The sequence below is a fragment of the Equus caballus genome, chromosome 17, assembly GCF_041296265.1.
Source record: "Equus caballus isolate H_3958 breed thoroughbred chromosome 17, TB-T2T, whole genome shotgun sequence".
Lineage (NCBI taxonomy): Eukaryota > Metazoa > Chordata > Mammalia > Perissodactyla > Equidae > Equus > Equus caballus.
In genome coordinates this window covers 87,218,861-87,242,316 of record NC_091700.1, presented here as the reverse complement: position 1 = coordinate 87,242,316, position 23,456 = coordinate 87,218,861, and the positions used below count along the sequence as shown (strand labels likewise).

The following is a 23,456-nucleotide window of genomic DNA, read 5'->3' as shown; positions in this document are numbered from 1 at the left end:
ACTGTTATGGTTTATATGAATTGTGATTTATCTATCTATTCATTTCTGTGTAAACAAAATGATTCATAATCTTAAAGTCTAATCTAATAAACTTTCTATGATAGAAAAGGAATAAAAGGTAGTTATTGAGGTAAATAGCATATTTAATTTTACAAATTTTAGCTCTTGAAAGACTTCTGTTGGGCTATAGATGAATTCTTCTGCTTTTAGTGTATAGAAAAATTTTCCCATTAAGATATACTTAAATATATGATTTGAAATCTTATCTTTCAGTTTTGACTTATAAGTCTTGTAAGACTTGTAAGACATAATTTTTTACTTTATGATGAAATTTTCCCGGAAAACATACCCAGTCCCTTTAATACTCAAGAGTACACTGAGGTCACTATTTTGCAAACTCGCAGCACTCTGATTTCCCAAATCATATGGCAAGAGCATGGGTCAACTTCATTTACTTTTGTTTTTACTGTTTGGTAAGCTTATTTATAGGAAGTTTTGCAGAGACGCAAACGTTAAGCTCTTTTTTAGCTATGATTCTTACTTATCTCCATTGAAAACAGTATCCTGATGATGTTAGGACTGTCCTAGATAACCTGGGATTCATAGAAGCCATAATTTTAGGGCAAAATAAACCTCAAAGAATTATGGGCTGTCACCCCATTTTCTTCAATTAGGTCTTTCATTATAATTCCTCCATTTCTTCAAGTCCAAACTCTACCCAGCTCAGTATACAACTCAGGTGCCACAGCCTTCAAAAACATTTCTTGAGACAGTCAATTGGAAGCCAGCTCTCCCTTCTAAGGATCCCCACAGTAGTCTTCTCTCTATTCCTCTCTTAAAGCACACATCCCTTTCTGTCTTGCTTTATAGTTATTCGCTGATGTGCTGTGTTTTCCCTACCAGACAGGGAGCTCATCAAGGATACAATCTTGAATCACATTCATTTCTTCGTGTTCTGTGTTAACTTACACATAGTAGGTTCTCAAGGAGTATTGTGTACTCAGTAATATGTGTTAACCATGACAAATTGTCAAAGAGAATGAAAAACCTATTAAGAAGTACGTTAGGAAACCCTTGGTCAAGAAAGAAAGCCATAAGAGTAGAAAATTCTTCGAAAGGTGAATCAGAGTAACTGGCACATAAAAGTGACACATTCAATTTCTTCACCTTTATATAACCTCCAGAAGATCAAACGTTAATAAAATATTTATCTTCAGTTGTCACAAGCCAGACTTTGATTTAAAACTCTTGGGTACATGAATATCACGCCAGAACAAAAATACACCATCATGTATTTTTAATTTAAACATGGGTCTGTAAAAAATTTATATATGCCTGGTGTGAAAAAATTTGAGTGAAAATCTCCCAATAGTCACCACAAATAAGAAAACAGAATCTAAAAACAATTGTTAAACTTCTGTAAAAGTATAATAAAAAATATTTCACTTGAACGCCCAATGTGGCATTGACATGACATATAAGATGCATTATCTTACCTTTAGGGAATCAAAGCAGGCAATTACTCTTCCATTTTCAACCTGACAGCTTTTTGGGGGGTGAGCAAATTTGCATTCCTCATCAGAGCGTGAGCACGTTCCTCTTTGGAACTGTCTGCAGACTTCTAATGTCAGCCATTTTGTATCTCTGACTGGGGCAACATTCAAAGCCATGATGATAAAATAATTTGGATTCTATTAGTTTCTGTTAAATGATGAAATCAATCCAAGTTCCAATGATTCCAAAGCTATTGTGAAAAATCCCACATGTAAGTCTGAAAGTAAGTGATAAATTGCTTAATGAAGTCCAATCCAGGAAACAGAGTAAGGAGAGAATTTATCGGCGGGCAGTCACTCATCAATCAATATGCCCCACTTGAAGACTGTGGGCCGTGATAAAAGCATGCTCAGTGTCATCTCTGGCTGTAAACGTCCGAGTCTCTTGGCCGTTTTGCAGATACAGCTGTTTTTAATAAAGTGACTTCAATATCATGGCACTCCTTGGGAGAATATTTAGTTCTGACGCTCACAGCTATTGATGATGCTGGAAAATAAGCCACGTAAACGTTCAGATCTTAGCAAGATTTCTTTTTCCCTCCACCTTTTAAAATTCTGAAATCAAGCAATTGGCAAAGTCAGACTATTGAGGTATCTTCATCCACTCCGTAAGGTCAGCGTAACGGTATATTTGACGTAAAAACAAGATTTGAACACAACAAGTACTCCCGGGCTGCCGTTTCCAGCAAAAGTGACTTCACACAGGCACTTTTAAATGGTGAACCTGCAAAACACAAATAAAATATCAACTTACATCCAAACTCAATGGAATCAACACTTTAACAAACTACTTGGCTCTCACCTAAAATTTGCCAAAGTGCAGTTTAGAGCTTTGAGCTTTGAGTACAGTGAGGAAAGTTATGCATTTAAAAAAGAGAGAGAGAGAATACGAAACTGAAACCGGATTGCAGAAATGATCTAGGCAGTGGTCCAAAAGTTAGGAATGACTCAAGCAGATGAGTGTGGCAGTCACAATAATTAGGCATTCTGAAACAATTCAATCTAATGTGCTTAATCGCCAAAACAGTGTATTAGAACTGTGCTTTCCAATTAATTTCACATTTAGATCATTGATTTTATTGTTGGAATGGTATAAACAATTATTTGGGACGTATCTCTCCTATGTAATAAGGATATTGTCATTTTGGATGAAGTGTGGGCCCCTTATTCTTTACATCCTTTCTCATTTACAGGGATTTCACTTAGAGATGGAGAGAGAGAAGCCCCCTGATGTTTATTCTCAGGTCTTATACTTTCTCTCTACTGTCGTTACTTCCTTAATGTTACTATTCCCCTCGATGCTGTAAGCACTTGGAGGGTAAGGATTATTTGTATTTTTCATGACCACATCCCTAGTGCCTTTGTTCATGGCGTTAGTCCTAAAAAAATATTTATTGATCAATTTAATTGATGATTGACTCACTGACTAAATGAATGAATACAAGTTAGTTTTAGTTTAGTTCACTTTGGTTTTTGATGGAATCACAACCTAAAAATGCCCTGTTCTGTGGAATGCTGGAGTTGAATCACATATCTACAACAAAAATATAATTGGTAAATTCTGATTTCTAACATCAGCGTATTTAGTTTCTTTTAATATTTTCAAGAATTATGAAATTATTAAAACATTAAAAATTTTACATTACTGGGTCAAGCATGAATAAAGGACTAAATACCGGAAGTTAATAATTTTCATAAATTGTATATGCAATAAGCTACCTTAGATACTTGCTTAGCCTTGATGTCCTTCTAAAAAATGTATAACCAAGAACGTTAATGGAGACTGGAAGTAGATTATTTAAAATTGGCATGTACCAAATAAGTTCAGAGAGCAGGAATTCTTGAGTGGTTCACAAGTGTTCCCTGAAAAGGTAGGCCCCCAAATCAATTATGTTTAGTTAACTTCAGGTAAACCAAGCTGAAAGGCTTCCCTGAAATAGGGCTTTCTTCGGCCTCGACTGAGTCTCTAATAGGAGAAGAGAAGCAATGATGTGTCCCGAGTTCATCTGACCATGGAACGTCTATTTAGAAGGATGTTGGAGACTAGTGGGAAACGCCACTTCATCCCAATACTTCTTTTACTTGTTAGTAGCAGTGTTTGGATGAGTTGTAATTGTATGTGCGTGTAAGGAAACCGGCAACTTTGAAAGCTGTGACACACTCCTAACTCCAATAGTGACATATCTGAGGGGACTGGCAGGCTCCAGCTTGTCTGTTTGGCAGCTTTGTGTCCCCAGCAGCTAATATCAACTAGCTTAACTTAGGGAGTTTAAGGAGATGAGTTTAATAACCAAATTTACTCTGGGTCAGGTTTCATGGACCAGCCAGGACCTGCACCCGCATTACCTCAACCCCCACCTCCAACCCCCCTGGAGAACAAAGGATGAGGGAAGCAAGGGATGAGGAAATATTTCTGCTGGTGTATTCAGTAGAGCTGAGGCACTAATAACAAGGAGATTTAAAATGATAGGTTGGACCCTTCTAATTCATATTTTCAAAATATATTAGAGAGTCCCTGAGTCCTAGGGACCAGGGTCTGGTGGGGTTACAGGACGGCAAAGATGCAGAAGACGCTCATCCTCAAAGGCAGCACAGTCTTTGCCAAGGCTTCACATGTAGGCAAAGAATCAAGCAAACGTGCATTTATGCATAGATGGCAAATGAATAATTACTAGAGTATTCCTAAAAACAGCACAGGAACAATGCTCTCAACCCTATCCAGGGAATAGGGTATGTTTTTGCTTATACTTTTAGATAAGAAGTTTTTTTTTCCTGGGAGAAACAGATTGGCATTTCTAGTTACTATGAAAATCCAACTGAAATTCAGACAGTCAGACTCTATCAAAATGAACTTGCTTTTAAAAGCAGAGGAGCCAAGCTTTTCTGATAGCCGGAGTCCTGTGTAAGTCAAAGAGGCTCCAGAAGGAGAAGAACGTACATCGTGTTGAACCGAAATATATTGCTATCCTAACCTCTCATGAATCCACTCTTTCTGCCAGTTTGGTCTCTGTTTCTGTCCTAGAAGTTATAGAGTCACTATTATCAAAGACGCCGCCTCTCTTGGACCATCACAACCTCCATCTTCTGGAGTGTGTACAGGCGGGCAGCTGTGGGACTGGGGAAGAGAGAGCAGATTTGAATCAGGTTAAGGGAGGCCACCAAAGGAGATGGGCAACGATGGGTTAGGACGGAGAAGACCAACTTTTAACATGGCAATCGAGGGAGAAGACTAAACTATGCTAATACATAGACCAGTTCCCTACTGGATCTGCGAGACTGCAAACTCCTGGGAGAAAGGGCTGTGTGTTGCGGCTTCACTCTCCAATGTAGAAGCCACTAGCCACATGTGGCTGTTGAGCACTTGAAATGTTGCTTGTGCCACTGAGGAAGTAAATTTTAAAATTTTATTTATTCTTCATTAATGTAAATTTAATTAAAAACTGATCCTTAATTTAGTTATTGGAAAACTTCTAAGTACACTTGGATCGACTTGAGTACGTGAATCTACTTTTCAGTTGCAAACTTTATGGAAGCCAAATACAGATCAAGTATTTCCAATGAAAGTGCAGCATCCTAACTGAGATGTTCTCTAAGTGTGAAATACACACTGAGTTTTAAAGAATTAGTATAAAAAAATGAAAACACCTCGTTAATATTGTTTCATATTTACTATGTGATGAACTGGTAATATTTCTAACACATTGGGTTAAAGTTTATTATTAAAATTAAACTGACTTGCTTCTTTTGTAGCCCCTCAAAATTCAAAATTATATATGTCGCTTCCGTTATATTTTCATTGAGGGCACTATCTTAGGGGCTTTTGCTTTTCTTATATCAGCCAATACAGAACTTTCTGAAATGTTGGCAAGTATCCTGCCCTAAGAGCCAGATTCTAGTTCTCGTTTTGCCAAGGTTCCTTCATATGACCTTGGGTAAGTCAATTTCTCTGAGATCCAGTTTCTTCATCAGTAAAACGTTGCTGATAGTTCCTACCTGCATTACCTAGTTGCTGCCAGGCAGGACAGCTTACAGAGGACACACAAAGATACTTTGTAAACAGTCAAGTGCTGTCCCAACGCAAGGTGAGGAGGACCTCCTGCATAAATATTTATTGAATAAATCCCCTTTCAGGCTTCCTCACTGTCCGCAGTAGGTCTACAGCAATGACCAGGATTGTGCCTGGGGTGGATCTGCTCCAGCCATGGATTCTGTAAGCAGGTCGCTGCCTTAGGGATCAAAAAAGCTGACTGCATGGGGCACTTGTGGGGCCTCTTATCTGAAGCATCCCTCATTTCTCAGGCTGCTTTATTTTGCAGCTGAAGGGAAACCACATGGAAGTTTTCCTAAGCACAAATCCCACAGTGTTACTACAAAGATCCGAAGCCTGCTTTCTTCCTCCAGCTGCTCCTAACCTAGAAGTGAACGAAACACTTTTAGGGCCCAAGCACTCACCAGGTGTGGTGAGTAGCCTGAATGCACTGGGAGCATTGACAGGGAGCCTGCTTGGTTTGAGGGCTTGGTGGAAATGCAGCCGCTGATTCCGTTCCCCAGTGCCCCATGTGAGTGAGGAGCAAAGGACGGTGTTTTCTAGTTCATCTGCCAAGTGGGGCCCCTGTTAAGTGTGTCTGTGTGGAAAGGGCACCTTTTTCTTTCTTTCTTTTTTGGTGAGGAAGATTCTCCCTGAGCTAACATCTGTGCCAGTCTTCCTCTACTTTGTATGTGGGATGCCTCCACAGCATGGCTGGTGAGTGGAGTATGTCCACAGCCAGGATCCAAACCTGTGAACCCCAGACCGCTGAAGTAGAGTGTGCAGAACTTTAACCGTTTGGCCACCAGGCCAGCCCCAAAGGGCACCTTTTTGTAACACTCAGAAAGATCCCATATGTGCTGGCATTGGCCTTATTATATGTGAGTCACCATTTATCTTTCCCAGAAGTTTCTGAGCTGTACTGGGAAACAGAGTCTCTTCCCTATGTTATTCTCCAGTTCTTTCTGTTTAAGTGTCTCCTAATGCTTTGCTGTTTGTCCATTTTCTCACTTCTTTGACTTGTGCTTCAGTTTTATTTCCGACATCCCAATCTATCCCATCCCAGTTAGCTCCTTCCAATGCAGAACCCAGGCAGAATTTCAAAGTAGTTGTCCCCAGTTACTTCTCTGGCCTTATGTCTTATTGGCACTCCCTTTCCTTGTCCTCTTCAGGCATTCAGTAACCTCAGGTTTTCTCCCGCTCCTGCCTTCCCAAGCCTCCCCACAGAGGAGGAGATGATCTTGCCCTTGAAGGCTCAGCTGAGTCGCTGGGCTGGCGAGCCCTCACTGACCCTCCACCCTGAAATGGTGCTCCCGCCTGACCTCCTTCATTCCCCTTTTGATAACTCCTCTATAGCCCATCTTTTAACAGTGTCTATCATTATTTCTTAATTCTCAAGAACTGTAAATATTGATTTTTCCAACTGCCTCCCTCCATTATAAGCTCTACAGCATTTGCCCTGTATATGTAATAGACTTTGTCTATTATTTTCAAATCCCCAGAGTTTAGTTCAGTGCCTGGTATGCAGAATGTGCTCGACAAATGTTTGTCAAATGAATTCCCCATCCTCCTCCAATGAGCATTTGTGTTTGAATATGGTGCAAAGTCTAAGCTGCAGGAATAAGGCTCTAAATTGGGAATTTCAGTATTACCCTGTAGGAAAATTCCAGCAGGTGCCACTGGCTCACCCCATTGCTGCCAAGTAGTTTGGGGGTGACGGTGAGGAGCTGCCCCAGGGATAAATTCTTTGAGCTTCAAAACCCAGAATCCTTCCCAGCGATTTTCAAAGTGTAGTACCTGGGCCAGCATCAGCCCCTGAGGGCTTGTTAGAAATACAGATTCTCGGGCCCCGGCCCAGAGGTACGGAATCAGAAACCCTGCGGGGCGGGGTCCAGCAACCTGTGTTTATTGAGCCCTCCTGGGGGTGACTCTGAGGCACGCTCACGTTTGAGAACCACTGTAGTAAGCATTTCTTGTCACCCTCCTGCAGGCCAGGCGTCAAGCAGGTTGCTGAGGGATCAAAGATGTCTGCCCTGAGTTGACCACAGGGTCTTGGCTTCTCCGATTCTCACAGAAACAACTGCAGGAGGGCTGGCCAGGGGCTTATCCTGGTGGCTATGTTTCCGATCATTAAAAATAAAACAAAGCAAAACTAGACTAAAAAAGAAAACACCTGAGAGATTTGTCCCAGATAAGACTTCATTCTATGAAAATTAAAGAAATAGACTAGCTCATAGCCTGGAGAGTTTGCTCAGGATGAAGCAGGCCTTGGGCGGGGGTGGATGGGGCTTCATTTCTCCTGTCTTAGGGGGCCAGTGGTCCTTGGTGGCCAGCAGCTCCATCCTTAGTCCCTTACTGCTAGAAGTCTTTATGGAGGGGCTGCTTTGTGGCCCCCATCCTCTCCAGACAGCGCCGGATGTCACACATATCCAGGTTCACTGCTTGACTCAGCTTCAAAGGAAAGGCAAGGCTGAAGTTCAAGGATAAAGAAACGAGGTTCTGTAGTATTTCCTGAAATGCCAAAGGACTTGCCTTTCAACTCTACAAAATAATCCCAAGCTATTTTTAGGCTCTTCACTTACATGACACTTCACTTTTCAAAATATATTTAAAACTCTTCTAGGTGTTAGATTTTCAGAAAGCTGTGGCTTTTGACTGCCTAAAAGAATTTGCCGCTCACGTTCTTTTACAGCCACTCAGTGATGCAGCAGGGCGAGTTTAGAAATCGTGGCCTTCCACCCTACAGCTCAGGTGACCTCCCTTCATTCCATGTCCCTCAGACAAGCCCGGGCTGTGGACCCCAGGTGTCCTTGCCTTGCCAACGCTTTGTAGCTGGTTTGTGCAGTTTTGAAGGGAAAAACATCAGTCACGTCCAATCTTGAGACTGAGATTGATCAAAATTTAAGACTGCCTTAAGGAAAATAGTTCTGCAGTGCACAGCTCCTCCGGTTTACTTTGGGTCATCTATGGTATTTTAGCTGTCTGCCAGACGTCAGCCTCCTAGGGAGCTGATTAAAGGATCCTTGCAAAACAAACCGATTTCTGAGTCAGTGAAGGATTCATTATCCATTAAGTAATTTATGGGATGCCTTTTTAATTTTATTTTGCATAAATCTAATTACAATAAAGAAACTATGTCTCCTTGAGTTTCCTATTTCTAGTTTGGAGACTCTTTGGGTTTCCTATCTTTGATTTTAAAATTTTTAAGGTATATTTTTTTTTTAAATGATTTTTCCCTCCTGTGAGTGGCTTGATGTTTGAACATCCCCAACTCTATTTCGGGAGCTTAATTTAAAATAGCTCTCAATGTGCTCTCTCCCTTGATCAATGACTCGGCCACATCCTGTGCCTGTCAGATGCAGACGCCTGGGCTGGAGAGGGACCTAGGGGAGCTGCTGGCTGGAGTACTGGGCTGAGAGCCACTTGACCTCCAGGAGTGGGTGTAATCCTGCCTTGTAATCACAGCCACTGAGAAGAGGTCCCCAACTGGGGCCTTCTCATAGGAAGCCCAACGGACCAATAAAAATACAGTATTGAGAAAGGTCCCACCCTGAAAGAAAGAAAGAACCTAATTGACTTGTTGAACAAAAAGAGTGAAGGGCACAGCAAAAGTGATTGTCTTTAAAAAGATTTTTCTTTCTAGATACATTAAAATTGGTTTCTTTTTAATTTATTGAAAATATAAATGAAATGGTGCTTTGAAATGTCTGCATGGTTTAGGGGTATGAACCAATTTTTCTACCCTGGATTCTAGTCTCTCCCCTGTCCTGAATGGCTGTGTAATGTCACCTAAGCTTTCTGAGTTTCAGTTTGTTTGTTTGGAATCAAGGGGACTGAAAATACCTAAGCCATAAATAGATGTACTGCAACCAAAATATATCTAGGAGTATATTATAAGTACTGTCTATATGGTATCTAACCTTATGAACATTAGATAGGGCATCTACACACCTTAGCTCTATGTGCAGGTATACACACACACACACGTGACAGGTGGAAATAACTTCTGCCCATTAAAGTTATAAATTTCTGTAAAGTAAATGAAGTGTAAGTAAAAGAAAGTAGAAAAGTCCTTTCTATGAAGGTGGTACACGCTATGACGTCCTTCCTAGAATATTAGTTAGACAAACATTTGATAGATGCTCTTCTGAGACTAAGCCCAAAAAACATTCATTCTAAGCAGGGAAATAACCATGGCTAACAATGATGTCTTCATCTAACACGGTACTTTGTTCCTTTGAACAAACTTTCAAACACATTTCCACAGGGGAAATGAAACACCAGGACACCCAAGGTCACATGGTGTGTCACATAAGCCAGTGTTCATGACAACTGGCTTGTCATAAAAGGAGAAAGTCTCAACTAAATTTTTTCTCTTGTATCTTGTATCTTAAAGTACAAGTGAAAAATTCATAAAATCCAGGGTCATTTTAACCCTTGAAAATTTCCAGTCCATTTTCACTGCAGTGCCCAGGAATGAACAAAGAAATCTCATCTCCAATTAGAAGAGAAGAAATTTCTAAATATACTCCTGAAACTACAGCCAGATATAATATATTCAACACATATTTGTATTCAAATTAGGTTTTTTTCACTGTCTCTGTGTTTTCTATCTAAACATTTATAATTCAGTTAGGAGACGCTCTTATTATAATAAAAGCAATCGTATTAGATACCATTTAAGACTGACAGCACTTACCGGTTTCCTGGATGTCCAGGACCCAGTGGCTGCAGTCAGAAAGAATGATTATTGAGCTGCAGGCTGCAATCAGGCCCTGAATTCCCAGAGAAGTCTTTGTCAGAACTTCCATTTCCTTCCCTGGCCACAGCCTCTGGTGGACAGGACTGCTTTTCAGCTGACCTTTTTCCTTTTCTCTCTTTCCATTATCACCAGTTAATTGTCTATTTCATCTGCCTGTTACCTATAAATGCCAATACCCCCTTTTTTGACAAAATTTTTTAACAACTTCTTTTGAGGAAGATTAGCCCTGAGCTAACATCTGCTGCCAATCCTCCTCTTTTTGCTGAGGAAGATTGGCCCTGAGCTAACATCCATGCCCCTCTTCCTCTACTTTATATGTGGGATGCCTGCCACAGCATGGCTTGATAAGTGGTGCATAGGTCTGGGCCCAGGATCTGAACCAGCAAACCCCGGGGCGCCAAAGTGGAGTACACGAACTTAACCACTGCACCACCAGGCTGGCCCCTGTAACAAGTTTTATTAAGACCAAATGAAAATACGTCATGTACCACCTTATGATGACTCCCATAAGATTAGCACCATATAGCCTAGGTATGTGGTATGCTGTACCATCTAGGTTTGTGTACCTCTTTGACATTTGCACAATGACAAAATTGTGTAATGATGCATTTCTCAGAACATATCCCCATCATTAGGCAATGCACGACTGTAATAGATAATCCAGCCAACATGTATACACTTTTAAAAAATCAATATATTGCTGTAACTGAAATACAACTAAGATATCAAAAGAAGTAATTTTTTATAAAATAAATAATATGTATTTTAAAATTTTAATGCTTAGACAGAATGAAGTGGTCAGATGCTCACCTCTGTATGTATGTAGCATTATTTTGAGTGTCATGGACATAAATGCAAACTGAGATAGGTATGACATGGCTTTTCAAAACACCAAGCAATTCCTGTTAAAGTTCCTAACAAGGTAAAGAACAATCTTGCCTTAGTTTACACAGTTGTTACATTTTTAAAAAATTAAGCTATATTGATGTCCAAAAGATAAATGGAAAAAAACCCACTTTGTGCAAATATATAAAACAGAGTTAAGATCTTGATCCAGATCACTATGAACAGGAATTTTATCTATGTGAATGTCTAGCAGGACACTTAAAGTCATGAGGTATAGGCTGGTTCTTCAGGCTGAGGGAGTTATATCCATGGCAAGATGTCAAAATCCTTTACTCTTGCCCTTTACATTCCAGAGATGCTCCCTAGTCATTTGGTCAATGGGGAAAAATGCTCCTTTAAATTTCCAAAGTTCCTTAGGAGGTGTATTGTCTCTATTGAAAATAGTGCTGTAAGGTCTTAGGCTGCATAAGTCTGATGAAGTAGGCTCTGGTACAAAATGTCAGGATCATTAGGATGGTCGATATTGGGGAGCACTGGAGGGATCCAGACAAGACCCCAACTGGTGGAAGCTCTCTTGAAGCATTAGAATTAGAAGCGCTCACAGGTAGTGAAATTGGTTAGAGATTATAGCAGTGGTGCAGGAGAAAAAGAATAATCTCGGCCAAAAATTATATTGCAGTGGTGGGAAGGAAAATGAGGAGGGCGATTCCAGATCATGCTGGGGTAAATTCCTTAGAAATGGGTCATCTTTGGGGATTGAGAATGAGGAGAGCAGGGAAGAGATTAGTCAAAGAAGACTTCAGATTTTGGATCCTGTGTGGGTAGAAGGACACTGATGCCCTGCCCCAGAGGAATGATGTCAGGAAGTGGAAACCAGTTGAAAATAGGGAGATAGAGGTCATGGTCACAGATACACAGTCGGAATTAATGTTCATAGAAATGATAGCTAAAACCACAGAATGGCTAAAGAAAGAGAGAAAGGTATTTATATCTATATCTACATCTGTATATATATATATATAGGAAGGAAAAGAGAAAGACTTGAACAGGGTCAAAGACAGTTCATTCAGTTATTTAGAGGCGACAGAAAGGAGAGGAACAAGCAAAACCACAGAAAAGAAAAATGAGAGACAAAAGATCCTCTGAGTATTGCAACATCAAGAGATTCAGAGTTTCAAGATGGAAGGAGTAGCCAAAATGTACACTACCACAAGGAGACCAAGGGCATGTGGACAATTAATGGTGGCTAGATGTCATAGCAAGGAAGTCATTGCTGACTCTCTAGCAGCAGTTTCTGTGGCAGTTGCTGCAGGGGGAGGGGATGGAGAGCTGAGAAATGCAGCACTCAGCACCTGGTGCCCTTTGGAGTATTTGTTGCCACAAGAACACCAGGCAGCAGCAAGCAAAGTTTTGAACTCTCTTTGCTTTGCCATCAGATGGGCACTGATGACCTGTGCGCTCCTGGGGAAGTCACCTTTGTGAACCTGAAGTAGGCTTCCAGAATTGTAAGGATGCACTATGAGAAGATGCAGGACAGCAGGAGAGTACCTGCTTTTCCCATCACACTTCCCTCCTTGACTTTCTTTTCTGAATGGAAAGAGAGAAACACAACAGGAGCTTGGGAAAAAGACGGCAGGGTCCAGGTGTCGGCCAGAGCACTACAATTGGCCAGAGGAGGTACCCAAAGGAGGGGGACAGACGAGCCCACTAGCACCAGTGGAGGCTCCACCTTGGTGAGAAATAAGATGCTCAGTTCTTAGACATGGGCTGAAAGAAGGTGAGAAGTGGGGGAGACATTTTTCAATTGGACAGCAGGAGAATGACATGGGGGCAGCTTTGGTCTTGTGGCCTGTACTGTCTCAGGCTGGTAGAAGATGTTCTACCTTCTGAGACAGGCAGAGGTGGGGCTGGGCCTTTCAGTGAGCTCCTGAAGCTTACGATGGCCCCTGCAGGCAGTAGCAGAAGAGAACGAGGGATAAAGCCAGGGAACGTCAAGTGGCCAAGGAAGCATAGCCTTGGTGAGATAGCATGAACTTGTTCTGCAATTAATAAGTATAGTTTCATCACTTTCTTCATCTATCCTTGGCAAACTGAAAGTAGGGATGGAAAAAGGGGCTGCCAATTTCAAAGGCCAAGGCCTTGGCGATGGGCAATTTAATGTAACAGAAAGGCCTGAGTTATAACAAGAGTACACAAGGAGGTGATTGAAGTTGAGGAAGTGGGTGAAAGGGCTGTTCTGGTCTCCTTGGGGGAAATTGTATCTGTTATCATATGATATTTCATATGCTATCATATGATTGATATGAACATATCATAAAGTATCTTGGTGCATGTGTGTGCCAGTGTGAGTGATGTCACAAGTGGGCATGGCTGGTATTTGTGACCAAGAGGGACTGGATCAATCATGGGCTTAGCACGTAATAATGATGTGTGCTCTGCAAATGAGTGACAAGCCAGCAGTTTCCCTTAGCTTAGAATGAGCAACTGCAATAGAAGGTGCCATAATAAGTGCACATGTCTCAATGAGAAGAAAAAGGCAGGGTCTGGAGGAAGCCTGTGTATAGAGCTGACTGAGAGATTCCTGGGATGGCAGTACTAACCTGGGGTTAGCATCTTTAGTGGTGAGATAAGACCCAGGTACTAGATTAGAATAAACATTTATTGAGAACCATTTGAGATAATGCTTTTCAGGTGAAAGGCTATAAAGATGAGAGAGATCAAAGAGTTCATGCCTGGCAGCCAGTGTTTATTGGAGAAGGAGGAGGCTACCATTTCTGTGGATGATGAATGTGAAGGCGGAAGAAAGGGCTAGAACACAGGCAGTTTGGCTGCAAAATCTACCAGGCTTCTGTGCACCATTCTTTCCTCCAGCTTTATGGCTTTAAGCCCACTAGAGAGTGACAACTCCCAAATTTTATCCCTTCTCTCTCTCACTTCTTCCTTTCCTTCTCCCTCCCTCCCTCTCTCTGTTATACCACATCTGATCCCTTAGGAAATTCCCTTGGCTCTGCCTTCTTAATATACCCAGAATCTAGCCCCTTCTTACCGCTTACACTGCTGCCACCTCCATCTAAACCACCATTATCTGGGTTAATGCGACCACCAACCATTAACCAGTCTCCCCTGCCCACCCTTGCCCCCTTACAGTCCCATCTCAACACATTATTCTGAGAAACCTTTTGAAAATGTAATCATATCATGTCACTTCACTGCCTAGACACCTTCAATGACTTCCTGCCTCATGAATGTGAAAGCCAAGAGCTTTACAATGGCCCATACTGACCTCTGTGATCAGCCCCACTTCTTCCCTGACCTCCTCTCCTTTTCATTCTCCTTTAGCTGCCTTCACCTTCGGCTGGTGCTGGAGAAGCTAAACATTGGCCTGCCTGGGGCTTTGACCTGCTGTTCCATCTACTGAGAATGTGTCTCTCCCAGACAGTCACACAGCTCAGATATCAGCCTATGGGGAGGCCTTTCCTGATGTAATATGGCCTAAGTCCTACCTCCTCTTGGCTCACCCTGCTTTGTTTCCCTCCAAAGTCCTAATCGTTATTTGCCACTCACATTTTTACTTACTTATCTGTTCATTTTCTCCCCCAACCAGAATGTAATGTCTGTAAGGGCAGGGTCTGTCTGCATCCCTGACATCCACTGCAACACCAAACTTTACGACATAGTAAGAACTCAATAAATATTTGCTGAATGAGTGAGTGGATGAATGGACAAGTAAATGAATGAATATACTACACAGCTCATAGTTTGTGCCTGCCTTTATGGCTTGCTTTGTTCCATCTTCATGACGATTTGAAATATTTCTCAGCCATTGTTGTTCTTGCTCTTATTTCAGCCCTCTGGGACGCTGATTTCTTAGCTTTAAAACAGAAGGGATGCAATAATTTCCAAGGCCACTTCTGTCCTTAAAGTTCTCTGATTGTACAGTGATTGGCAAGGCTGATTTAAGGAGAAATGTATTTTTAGGAACTCTTCTGGAAATCTTATCAGCTCGGCTGGGTTTGGCCTAGATTTGTTAGCAGGCCACTTGAGCTGTGGGATCTAACAGTAGCATCTGTATCAGGAAGAGGGGGGCATTTGGAGAGCCCATTGTGCTCCTGTTCTAGAGTCCAGATCAGAGGGGTCAGTGCAAAAGGGAATGCAGGTGAGGTGGAGAGGTGGTAGGGTTTTGCACTCAGCACCCAGGAAGGAGCAGAGGTGAAGAACTGCAGAGGTATGTGCTGCATACTTGAACCCCAGGCTGCAAAATGGACACAATTCTACGGACTTGGTACCCTAGAGGTTTAATTCTTCTTTAAATTTTCCTTCCTACTAGAACAGTACATAAAATGGTACTGTGCACCAAAAACTCACCAATACCCCCCAGCCCAGTCTTCTTGGTGTGGTGGTAGGAGCTGCTGTGGTGTCAGACCTAGAGGGGCGTCTCATACTTTCTGAATGGGAGCAATACTGGCTCCTAAAGGCTATCAGCAGAAAAGCTTGCTGAAAGCGGATGTGAATGTGCTCCTTGATAAAACTGGGCTCCAAGAGGCCCCATCCCTGGTCCTGACATTTTCTAGCAAGTAAAGACCCAATTGTGGAGCCATATGAATCCTCAACACAGTAAACCCTGGGAAGTTACTCTATCTCTGAAGGTAGACCAGAGAGGGCAGGTCTTCCTCTGCCCTGGTCCCCTGAGGCAGTGGCCACAGCTAGGTGCCCTTCTTGAGATTTGTAATCCAGCTGTTGAATATATCTCAGAGAGGTTCTGCTGGGAAGAACCTTCCAGCTCTCCAACCTCTTTTCACATCCAACCCCACCCCACTAACCATGCAGAATAGCAGATACGGTGTATGTGGATTGGATGTTCCAAGGGTTCAGAAGACCCCCTGAAGGACGCAGAAGCTATTCGTTGGTTTGAACACTGTGGGAAAGATACTAGCAGGGTCAGACATGGAGGTGTTGATAATTCATTATTATTTAACAAAATAACAATTTCCCTACAGAGCACCATTTGACCTCAGCAGAAAAGTAGAACCCAGGATTCAGGATCAGGGGGAGGTCAATCTATTTAAACAGGATTTTTATTTTGTTGTCATTTCAGTCACCCTAAAAGTTAAAAAAAAAAATCAATTTCCTGCCACACTTTTTAAATCACCATTGACAAGGAATGACTCAAGCCTCAAGTACAAAGGAGGCTACAGAAATGAATTGGAGTCAACAATTCTTCTTATCTTTCAGGAAATTGCACTACCTGCTAGAATCGAAATCAACAACAAATATTTACTGCACTTAAAACCCGGAGCTCCGAGCAATAAAAAGAGACAAACCTGGCAACAAAGTGCATATTCTATAAAATTGTAATGCACTCTGATACTGGGCGTTATTAGGTAGCATGATTGCTAATTGCTGGAGGCGGGTAGCATCCACGCACGACTTGTTAAATCCAGCTCACTCCCATTCCTTCCTTCACGCCCCGGAACCGCTTCTTTTGTTGCCTGTCTGCCCAGACGGGGCGCTCCTCAGAGGCTAATCACCGCTCTGGCTCTGCTTCCCTGCTGCCACCAGTTGTCATTATTTCCAAGCAACGTCACCCTGTGCTGTGTCACCATGGCAACAGCGGGCCGCCACTTTCAGAAGTGCAACAGGGAAACTGGAGTGAAGGAAAAATAACAGTCACGAGCTGAACTGCCCCTGGTCACGAGCATCTTCGGAGGTGGCGATCGGGCTGCTTCCCATTGTACGCAAGGGGAAACTGAGGAAAGGGCCAATGGTCTCCCTAATTCCTGTGTAAAATCTGATGACCACACCCTACCGTGGAGCTGAGCTCTCACGTTGACATGAGGTCCACTGAGCCATTTCAACAAGCATCTGGTGTGACCGAAACAAACAAGCAACGGAGAGGGTGGGTGCTTTGGAATTAGGTAGATGAACTAAGAAATCTTTACATCTATTTTAAGGTACTAAACACTGCTCTCTTAACTACATAGTTCCCACATTTTTTCAAACACACGATTCTTACTTAATTGTAAATAGGTTTGCTTTCCCAGGTCTACTGACCAGTGGACTTCACTCAGTTTCTTAATTCTCCTGTACCAATTACATTTCTTTCAAAAACATATCCATTTTCCTTTAGTGTTTTTTAAGAGGCATACTGCTGAGTCAGAAAATTAATAACCTGGCATAACCTGTGATACCACCCTCACAACAAGCTCTCAAGTTACTTGTTCATTATTTCTGAAATGATTTTATCACCTGCGTTCCCACGTGCACACTTCAATTGCTCTTCAGATGCTGCTTATTCCTCAAACTGGTCTGACCTCCTCCTCTAAGAGAACCCATAGCTTTGAATCAAACTAGATCCGACAAGATAAAATGAGAGGAAAAAGAAAATGTAGAGTCTGAATAACACCTTTTCTGGTATTCAGATTATCACATGGCTACCCACTTATATCTTTGCATATTCTGGTAATGGAAATTTTTTTTTTTGTCATTAACATCATGTATGAAAAAGCAGCTTGACCATGCAGGAATGCTTTGACATTTAAAGCATTATTTTGCTAATGCAGTCTCTTTTTAACTAGGGGTGAAATGCAAAATAATTTTTATGGTTACAACAAAACTATGTGCAGATGTAAATGATATTTTGCTTATTGAAATTGTCTTTTTGGCAATAATCAAAATGGCTTTCTTTGGATTTAATGAAAGTGTTCATCTAAATGAGAAATGGATGGCTTACTTAAATCCACACTGCTAAATCAAGAGACGCAGCTCATACAACCATGTGCTCTTGAGCAAGCCATTTAACTTGAAACTTCCATTGCTCCATCTATACTGGGTTGTTGCTGAGACTCTAGTGATAGACTGTCTATGAAAGAATTTGAAAGACTTAAAGCAGAACACTAGTATAAGGCATTTCATCCCTGGGGGCCTTGCTGAGCTGTAGCAGGAAGATTGCAACAGTGATGGTGGAGATCTTGGTTAAGCCCACTCTGATAACCTCTGCAGCACTCGGCAGAGATGATCCTGTCTGCATCACTTTTTCCAGTAAGAATGACTCAGCAGCAGCAGATATTTTTTAAGCCTGGCTACGAGTTCTTCACTGTGCTACTTGCTACAACCAACTCCCCATCAACTTTGCTAACAGACATCCTAGGATTTCATCCACTTTCTCAAATGGTAGTTAAAATATTTTCAAAGAAAACCGATAGTAAAGAGCCATGATACCAAACCAGGAGTTTTAAGGGGTTCACTCTTATCTGTCTTAAGCTGGTGCTTTAGGCTTCCCAAAGGTTTCCTTCAGAAAGAGAAGCACTTTGGTTACAAAAGTCAGAAAGAAGATAGGGGGCTTGAATGTACAAGTCCGTGGGTAGATTATGGATGCTTCACAGGTAACTGGCTCAGCTATCCTCATCTGCCACCAAAAACACATTTAGCTCATTAGGTCCCAGGAAGTTTTAGAAGGAAAAAACAATCATCATTTCTTTTTCCAAGGTGGAAAAGTATAAAAAGTAAAGGCCCTCTGAAATACACTTCACTGCCCTTTGGGAGTAGCCTAATTGCCTAATTGTCAGAAAATGGGTAGGGCTGCAAGTTAGAAGAGCTGCGTGTTAGTTTTTGCACAGGTGCATACTAGCCAGGAGATTTGGGGTGAGTCACAATCTCTCTCCAGGCCTCAGTTTACCCAAACATAAAAAGATGTTGGGCCCATGAGTGGTTTTAAACTCAGGTTTGAGTAGCTACAGGGCCAAAGGTAAACATAGTGTAGCTTAGGGAAGCATCAGTTTTACTGAAAGTTGTTGGGTAAAAGGGAAAGTCAAATAACTGAAGGGGTAAGTAATTTAAACTTTTTTACTAGAGCAGACATATATAATGGAGTAGAAAGCAAGATTTAGAAGACTTTCAATACGTAAGGAAACTTCTATCAGAGCTTCTGAGCATTGGGAGACCAACTCTCTCTCTGTTGTAAGGATGCTTCAGTGGAAAACCTTGAGAAATACTGAGCGACAGGGTCTCGAGGGCCACTTCTGTCTGGGTGGTGCGAGGAAGTGTGTTTCTTGCTTAGCAGTGAAAGGGATCTTTAGAGAGATACCTGTGGTCCAGTGGGGTTTGGTTTGCTACCCTGCTGCAGAAACATGAAGTTCATTAAAGCTAAAGATTTTATTGGAATCACTAATCCTCCTCATAAAAAGTCAGAAAGAAGATAGGGGGCTTGAATGTACAAGTCCATGCAGACAAAATAGTGCTTCTCCAGACCATTCACATGCCTACAATGATCAAGGGCCTGTACTCTGAATTTAATGTCAGCTTTGGGGCTGGGAAATCTTTGTTTACCATAGATTTACCAAACTGGTAAACCAATTTGTTTACTGTAATATCAGGGTCAACCAAGAGCACCCGGGCTGTTCACGCCACTGAAAAGTAGCATCCATTGGGTTTCACTTTTATTTGTGCACTCTTGACAAGAGTCAATCTTGCTTTAAGAAATCCATCAAATTTAACTATTTTTCCTAGGAGTTTACACTATGGCCAAAGATAATATGGTAATTAAAATGCAGATTTGGAATTGTAGATCATCTTATATCCCTACAGCTAAAAGCATCAAATATAAAAGGGGGAACCAGGTCTAAGGTCAAAAGAAGTCAAAAGGCAATTTCAAATCAAATATTTAGACTAAAAAGCTATTTTTCAGGGGTCATTATAGAGATAAGTTGGCATGAGAGTGTCAGAGTAAGTTATAAGTATTAGTTTTTGTTTTAATTTAAACTTTAAGGACCAAAATCTTCATGAGTTGTTCCTAGAATGTTGCTAAATGCTTTCCTTTTCAATCATAATGTAATAAATCCTCCATCATGCTTCAAAAGTTGGAATTAATATTTTTATAGATTTCTAGATATGAATTATAGTCTATTTTTCAAAGAGAAATCATAATATTTACAAATTTGAAAATGATTCAGTATTATAAGATTTTAATCTAAATATCTCAATGCTTCTTAGCAACATTTATCAGTCAAAATTTGTATTGGAAAACTCCTAATAAAAATCTAGCACATTTTCTATAATGTAAACTTTCCAAGAAGACTATATGGTAATGTCTGTAGTAAGTATTATAATAAGTATGGTGACACTGTAAAACGAAAATTTTCGTGTATCACTATTTTATAAAGGGAGAATTAACTAATGGATTTTTTTAATGATGTGAAAACTAGTAAACTTGAAACACGGTTAATTTCCCTGGGTTTATCCGTCTAGCTTGAAACTTTCCTCAACTGAGAGACCTTGATGAGGGTACAAGAAACTGGAGAGGTGGAGAGGGAAGAGCTCTGGAAATGAATGAAGTGGATCCACAGTGATATTTGTTTTCACTCACGTGTCACAGGTGTTTCTATTTCAAAGAATCAAGTTTTAACTCATAAGCATATAACTACCATGTTATAAGAACTTAATAAGTATACGTTTTCACTTGGTATCATTTAATCAAGCCACGAACATTTTTAGGTGCAATTATGTGAACAGAACTATTCATCCCTAATGAGTCTAAGCTGAGATTCTACAGGGTTGGGATTAGACTTCTTCATTTCTTTGCTTTAAGCACAGAGTTCAATAAATATATGTTAAGTAGATAAATGGATGAATGGATGGATGATGGCTAGACGGATGATGAGTGGATGACACAGAGCAAAAAAGAAAAGTAGTTGGTTCTCTTTATTTTAAATTTATATATCAAAGTTATATTTTCTATGGAACAGGAAACTTATGTGCAGTCTAAATTTTGTTTTTAATATCATAAAACTAATATTTATGAGATGCTTAAGTGTCTTAGATTTCAGTTAGCAAGATGAAAAATCCACTACTGGTTACTATAATTAGTTTAAGATTCCTTGGGAAATGCATTCATAGCAGGATATAAAATATAAAGAAACTTCTGTCACTAACCATTTATTTTTCAGAATTTTCAGAAGATCAGCTGTTCAAAATTTTCAAAAAGTTAAGAAATGGTGTGGTCAATATACTAATACGTAACAGGAATATATAGCATAACTATTTGGAAAAGAGGGGAAAATGTTATCATTATCTTCAGATGATGTGATTATATACCCAGAAAATTCAAGAGAATTGAATTTAATTCTCACAAGGAAAAAGAGAGTTCTATTAAGCTTCCAGAAATGAGATAACTAAATAAAGTTAAATGGAACCAATAGTTTTCTTGTTCTCTAGCAATGATCAGGTAGAATATATAATAGAAAAATATATCATTTATAATAACTACATAAAACATAAAACAATTGGGAATAAGGCTAACTGCCAATGTATTAGGCATAAAAATTAACAAACTTTACCTGGAGTTATAAAGTCATATATGAATAAAATTGAGATATATTTCTAGATTAGCATTCTTATCACTTAAAAATATTAGTTCCTACTAAATTAATTTAGAGATTCAACATAATTCTAATAAAGTCTCCAGAGGATTTTTGTTGTTGGAAGAGGTTGCTATGAGTATGGGAAAGAACTTAAAAATGATTTTGAAATTTATCTGGAGGAAGAAATAGATAATGACAGAATATAAATTTTTGAGAAAGAATTGGAATATATGGAATTGGCCCTAGTAGAATGGACACATGTACTATTATCTAAAACAATTAAAACAGTTTGTTACTGCTGAAGGAATGGACAGATAAATCAATGGAATTGACTAAAAGTATCTTGAAAGAGATCCCAGTATACCCAGTATAAGATTAACTTAGGAGCTAAGATAATAAGTACTACACATGGAGAAAGGATGCCTTATTCAATAAGTATTGTTTAGGAAAACTGTAAAAAAAGTAGAGAAGAAATTCATTTATAAACTCAACTTGTACTATTCACAAAAATAAATTCCATATGGATTTGATTAAAGAGATAAACTATAAAAGGGCAAAAGAAAATATAGGTGAAACTTTATTCAATAACAGGCATGCAAGTCTTTCTAAGAATAAAAAACAATGCAAACAAAGAACAACAAAGTGGTCAACATTTAATGGCTTCAATACGTGTTAACTAAAAGTTTCTGACTTCCTGGAACAATGTCAAGTTGAGCACAAGTAGCTATCTAACGTTCCTCACAAAATCACAAGTGAAATAAATAAAGGTTGATAAAAATATGGAAAAATAAAACTTGAAGTAGCATTAGAAACAGGGAAAGTATATTAGCCACGTATTTTGGAGTCTCTGTGCTACTGCTAATTATACTGAAAACCCCAAATTTTACCCAGTAGCCACATTAAACTGAAAACCAGCAGTTCAATGGTTTGTCTCCCTTGTGCAGTAGAAATAGCAACAGCAAGGAGGCTTGTCTGGCTTATATACTTGGCATCCAGGTCAAGCAAAGGAAAAAGTGGGTTGAGAGAAGTAATTCTTATGACAAGAAACTGAGCAGAGATGACATATCCCTGCTGGGTACCCCATGGTCAGACCTCCCTCCACCCTGTAATGAAGCTGCTGCACCCCTGAACTCAATCAAATTTACACCAAGGAATCTCCTGCTTAATATTTGAGGAGAGGATTCTATTGATACTCAAGTGGCAAGTGAGGAGCTATGAAAAGCTTTCTCCTCTCTGTCTTGAATAAAAAGAACTAAGCCTAGACAGACCTCTTTTCATTCACGATGAACAAATGAATAAAAAACAAACAAAAAACTAGGTATGCCACAAAGATCCAGTATGCAACCATTGGAAAGATTCTGCAAATTAAAAAGAGGGTCAAGATGGAGAGCTCAAGATTTATCATTAAAAAAGAAGAAATTTTAAGACAGCATCTTGCTTTGTGTTTTCAATAAAGTCCAGGAAAGCTCATCCTTTCTTCATGAGATAGGGGAAAAAAAGATGATAAAAAGAGAATTGAAAAGGGACTGAGAGGGGCCAGCCCCATGGCCGTGTGGTTAAGTTCAAGTGCTCCACTTCCGCAGCACAGGGTCTTGCAGGTTCGGGTCCTAGGAGCAGACCTAGCACCACTCATCAAGCCATGCTGAGGTGGCTTCCCACATAGCAGAACTAGGAGGACCTACAACTGGAATATACGACTATGTACTGGCCATCTTTGGGGAGAAGGAGAAACAAAAAGAAAAAAAAAAGAAAAGGAACTGAGAGATAGTCAGAAATAAAAATGGCAGTTGGTTTACATAAGAAAGGAATGTGAGGAAACCAACATTTCAATAGCAGAATTAAAATCTGAATTTTATGCAGTAAAGAGCACTGTCAGGGTACAAAATTAAATCAATGAAGTACAGAATACACTT

At 40.3% G+C, this 23,456-nt stretch overlaps 1 protein-coding gene across 16 annotated transcripts in view; it reads right to left on the bottom strand.

The window, feature by feature from the left end:
• The window catches only part of MBNL2 (muscleblind like splicing regulator 2), a 153,686-nt gene that overhangs the window by 101,741 nt on the left and 28,489 nt on the right, over positions 1 to 23,456 (bottom strand). For 10 of the 16 annotated variants that reach the window (XM_023621745.2, XM_023621746.2, XM_023621740.2 and 7 more), the window contains exon 2: positions 1,497 to 2,277. In XM_023621745.2, the coding sequence (XP_023477513.1) occupies positions 1,497 to 1,670 (174 nt within the window). In that variant the 5' untranslated portion in view covers positions 1,671 to 2,277. Of the gene's footprint in view, positions 1 to 1,496; positions 2,278 to 2,355; positions 2,478 to 23,456 lie in introns of those variants that run through there. The other 6 variants (XM_023621739.2, XM_070240408.1, XM_070240406.1 and 3 more) reach the window with 1 other exon arrangement.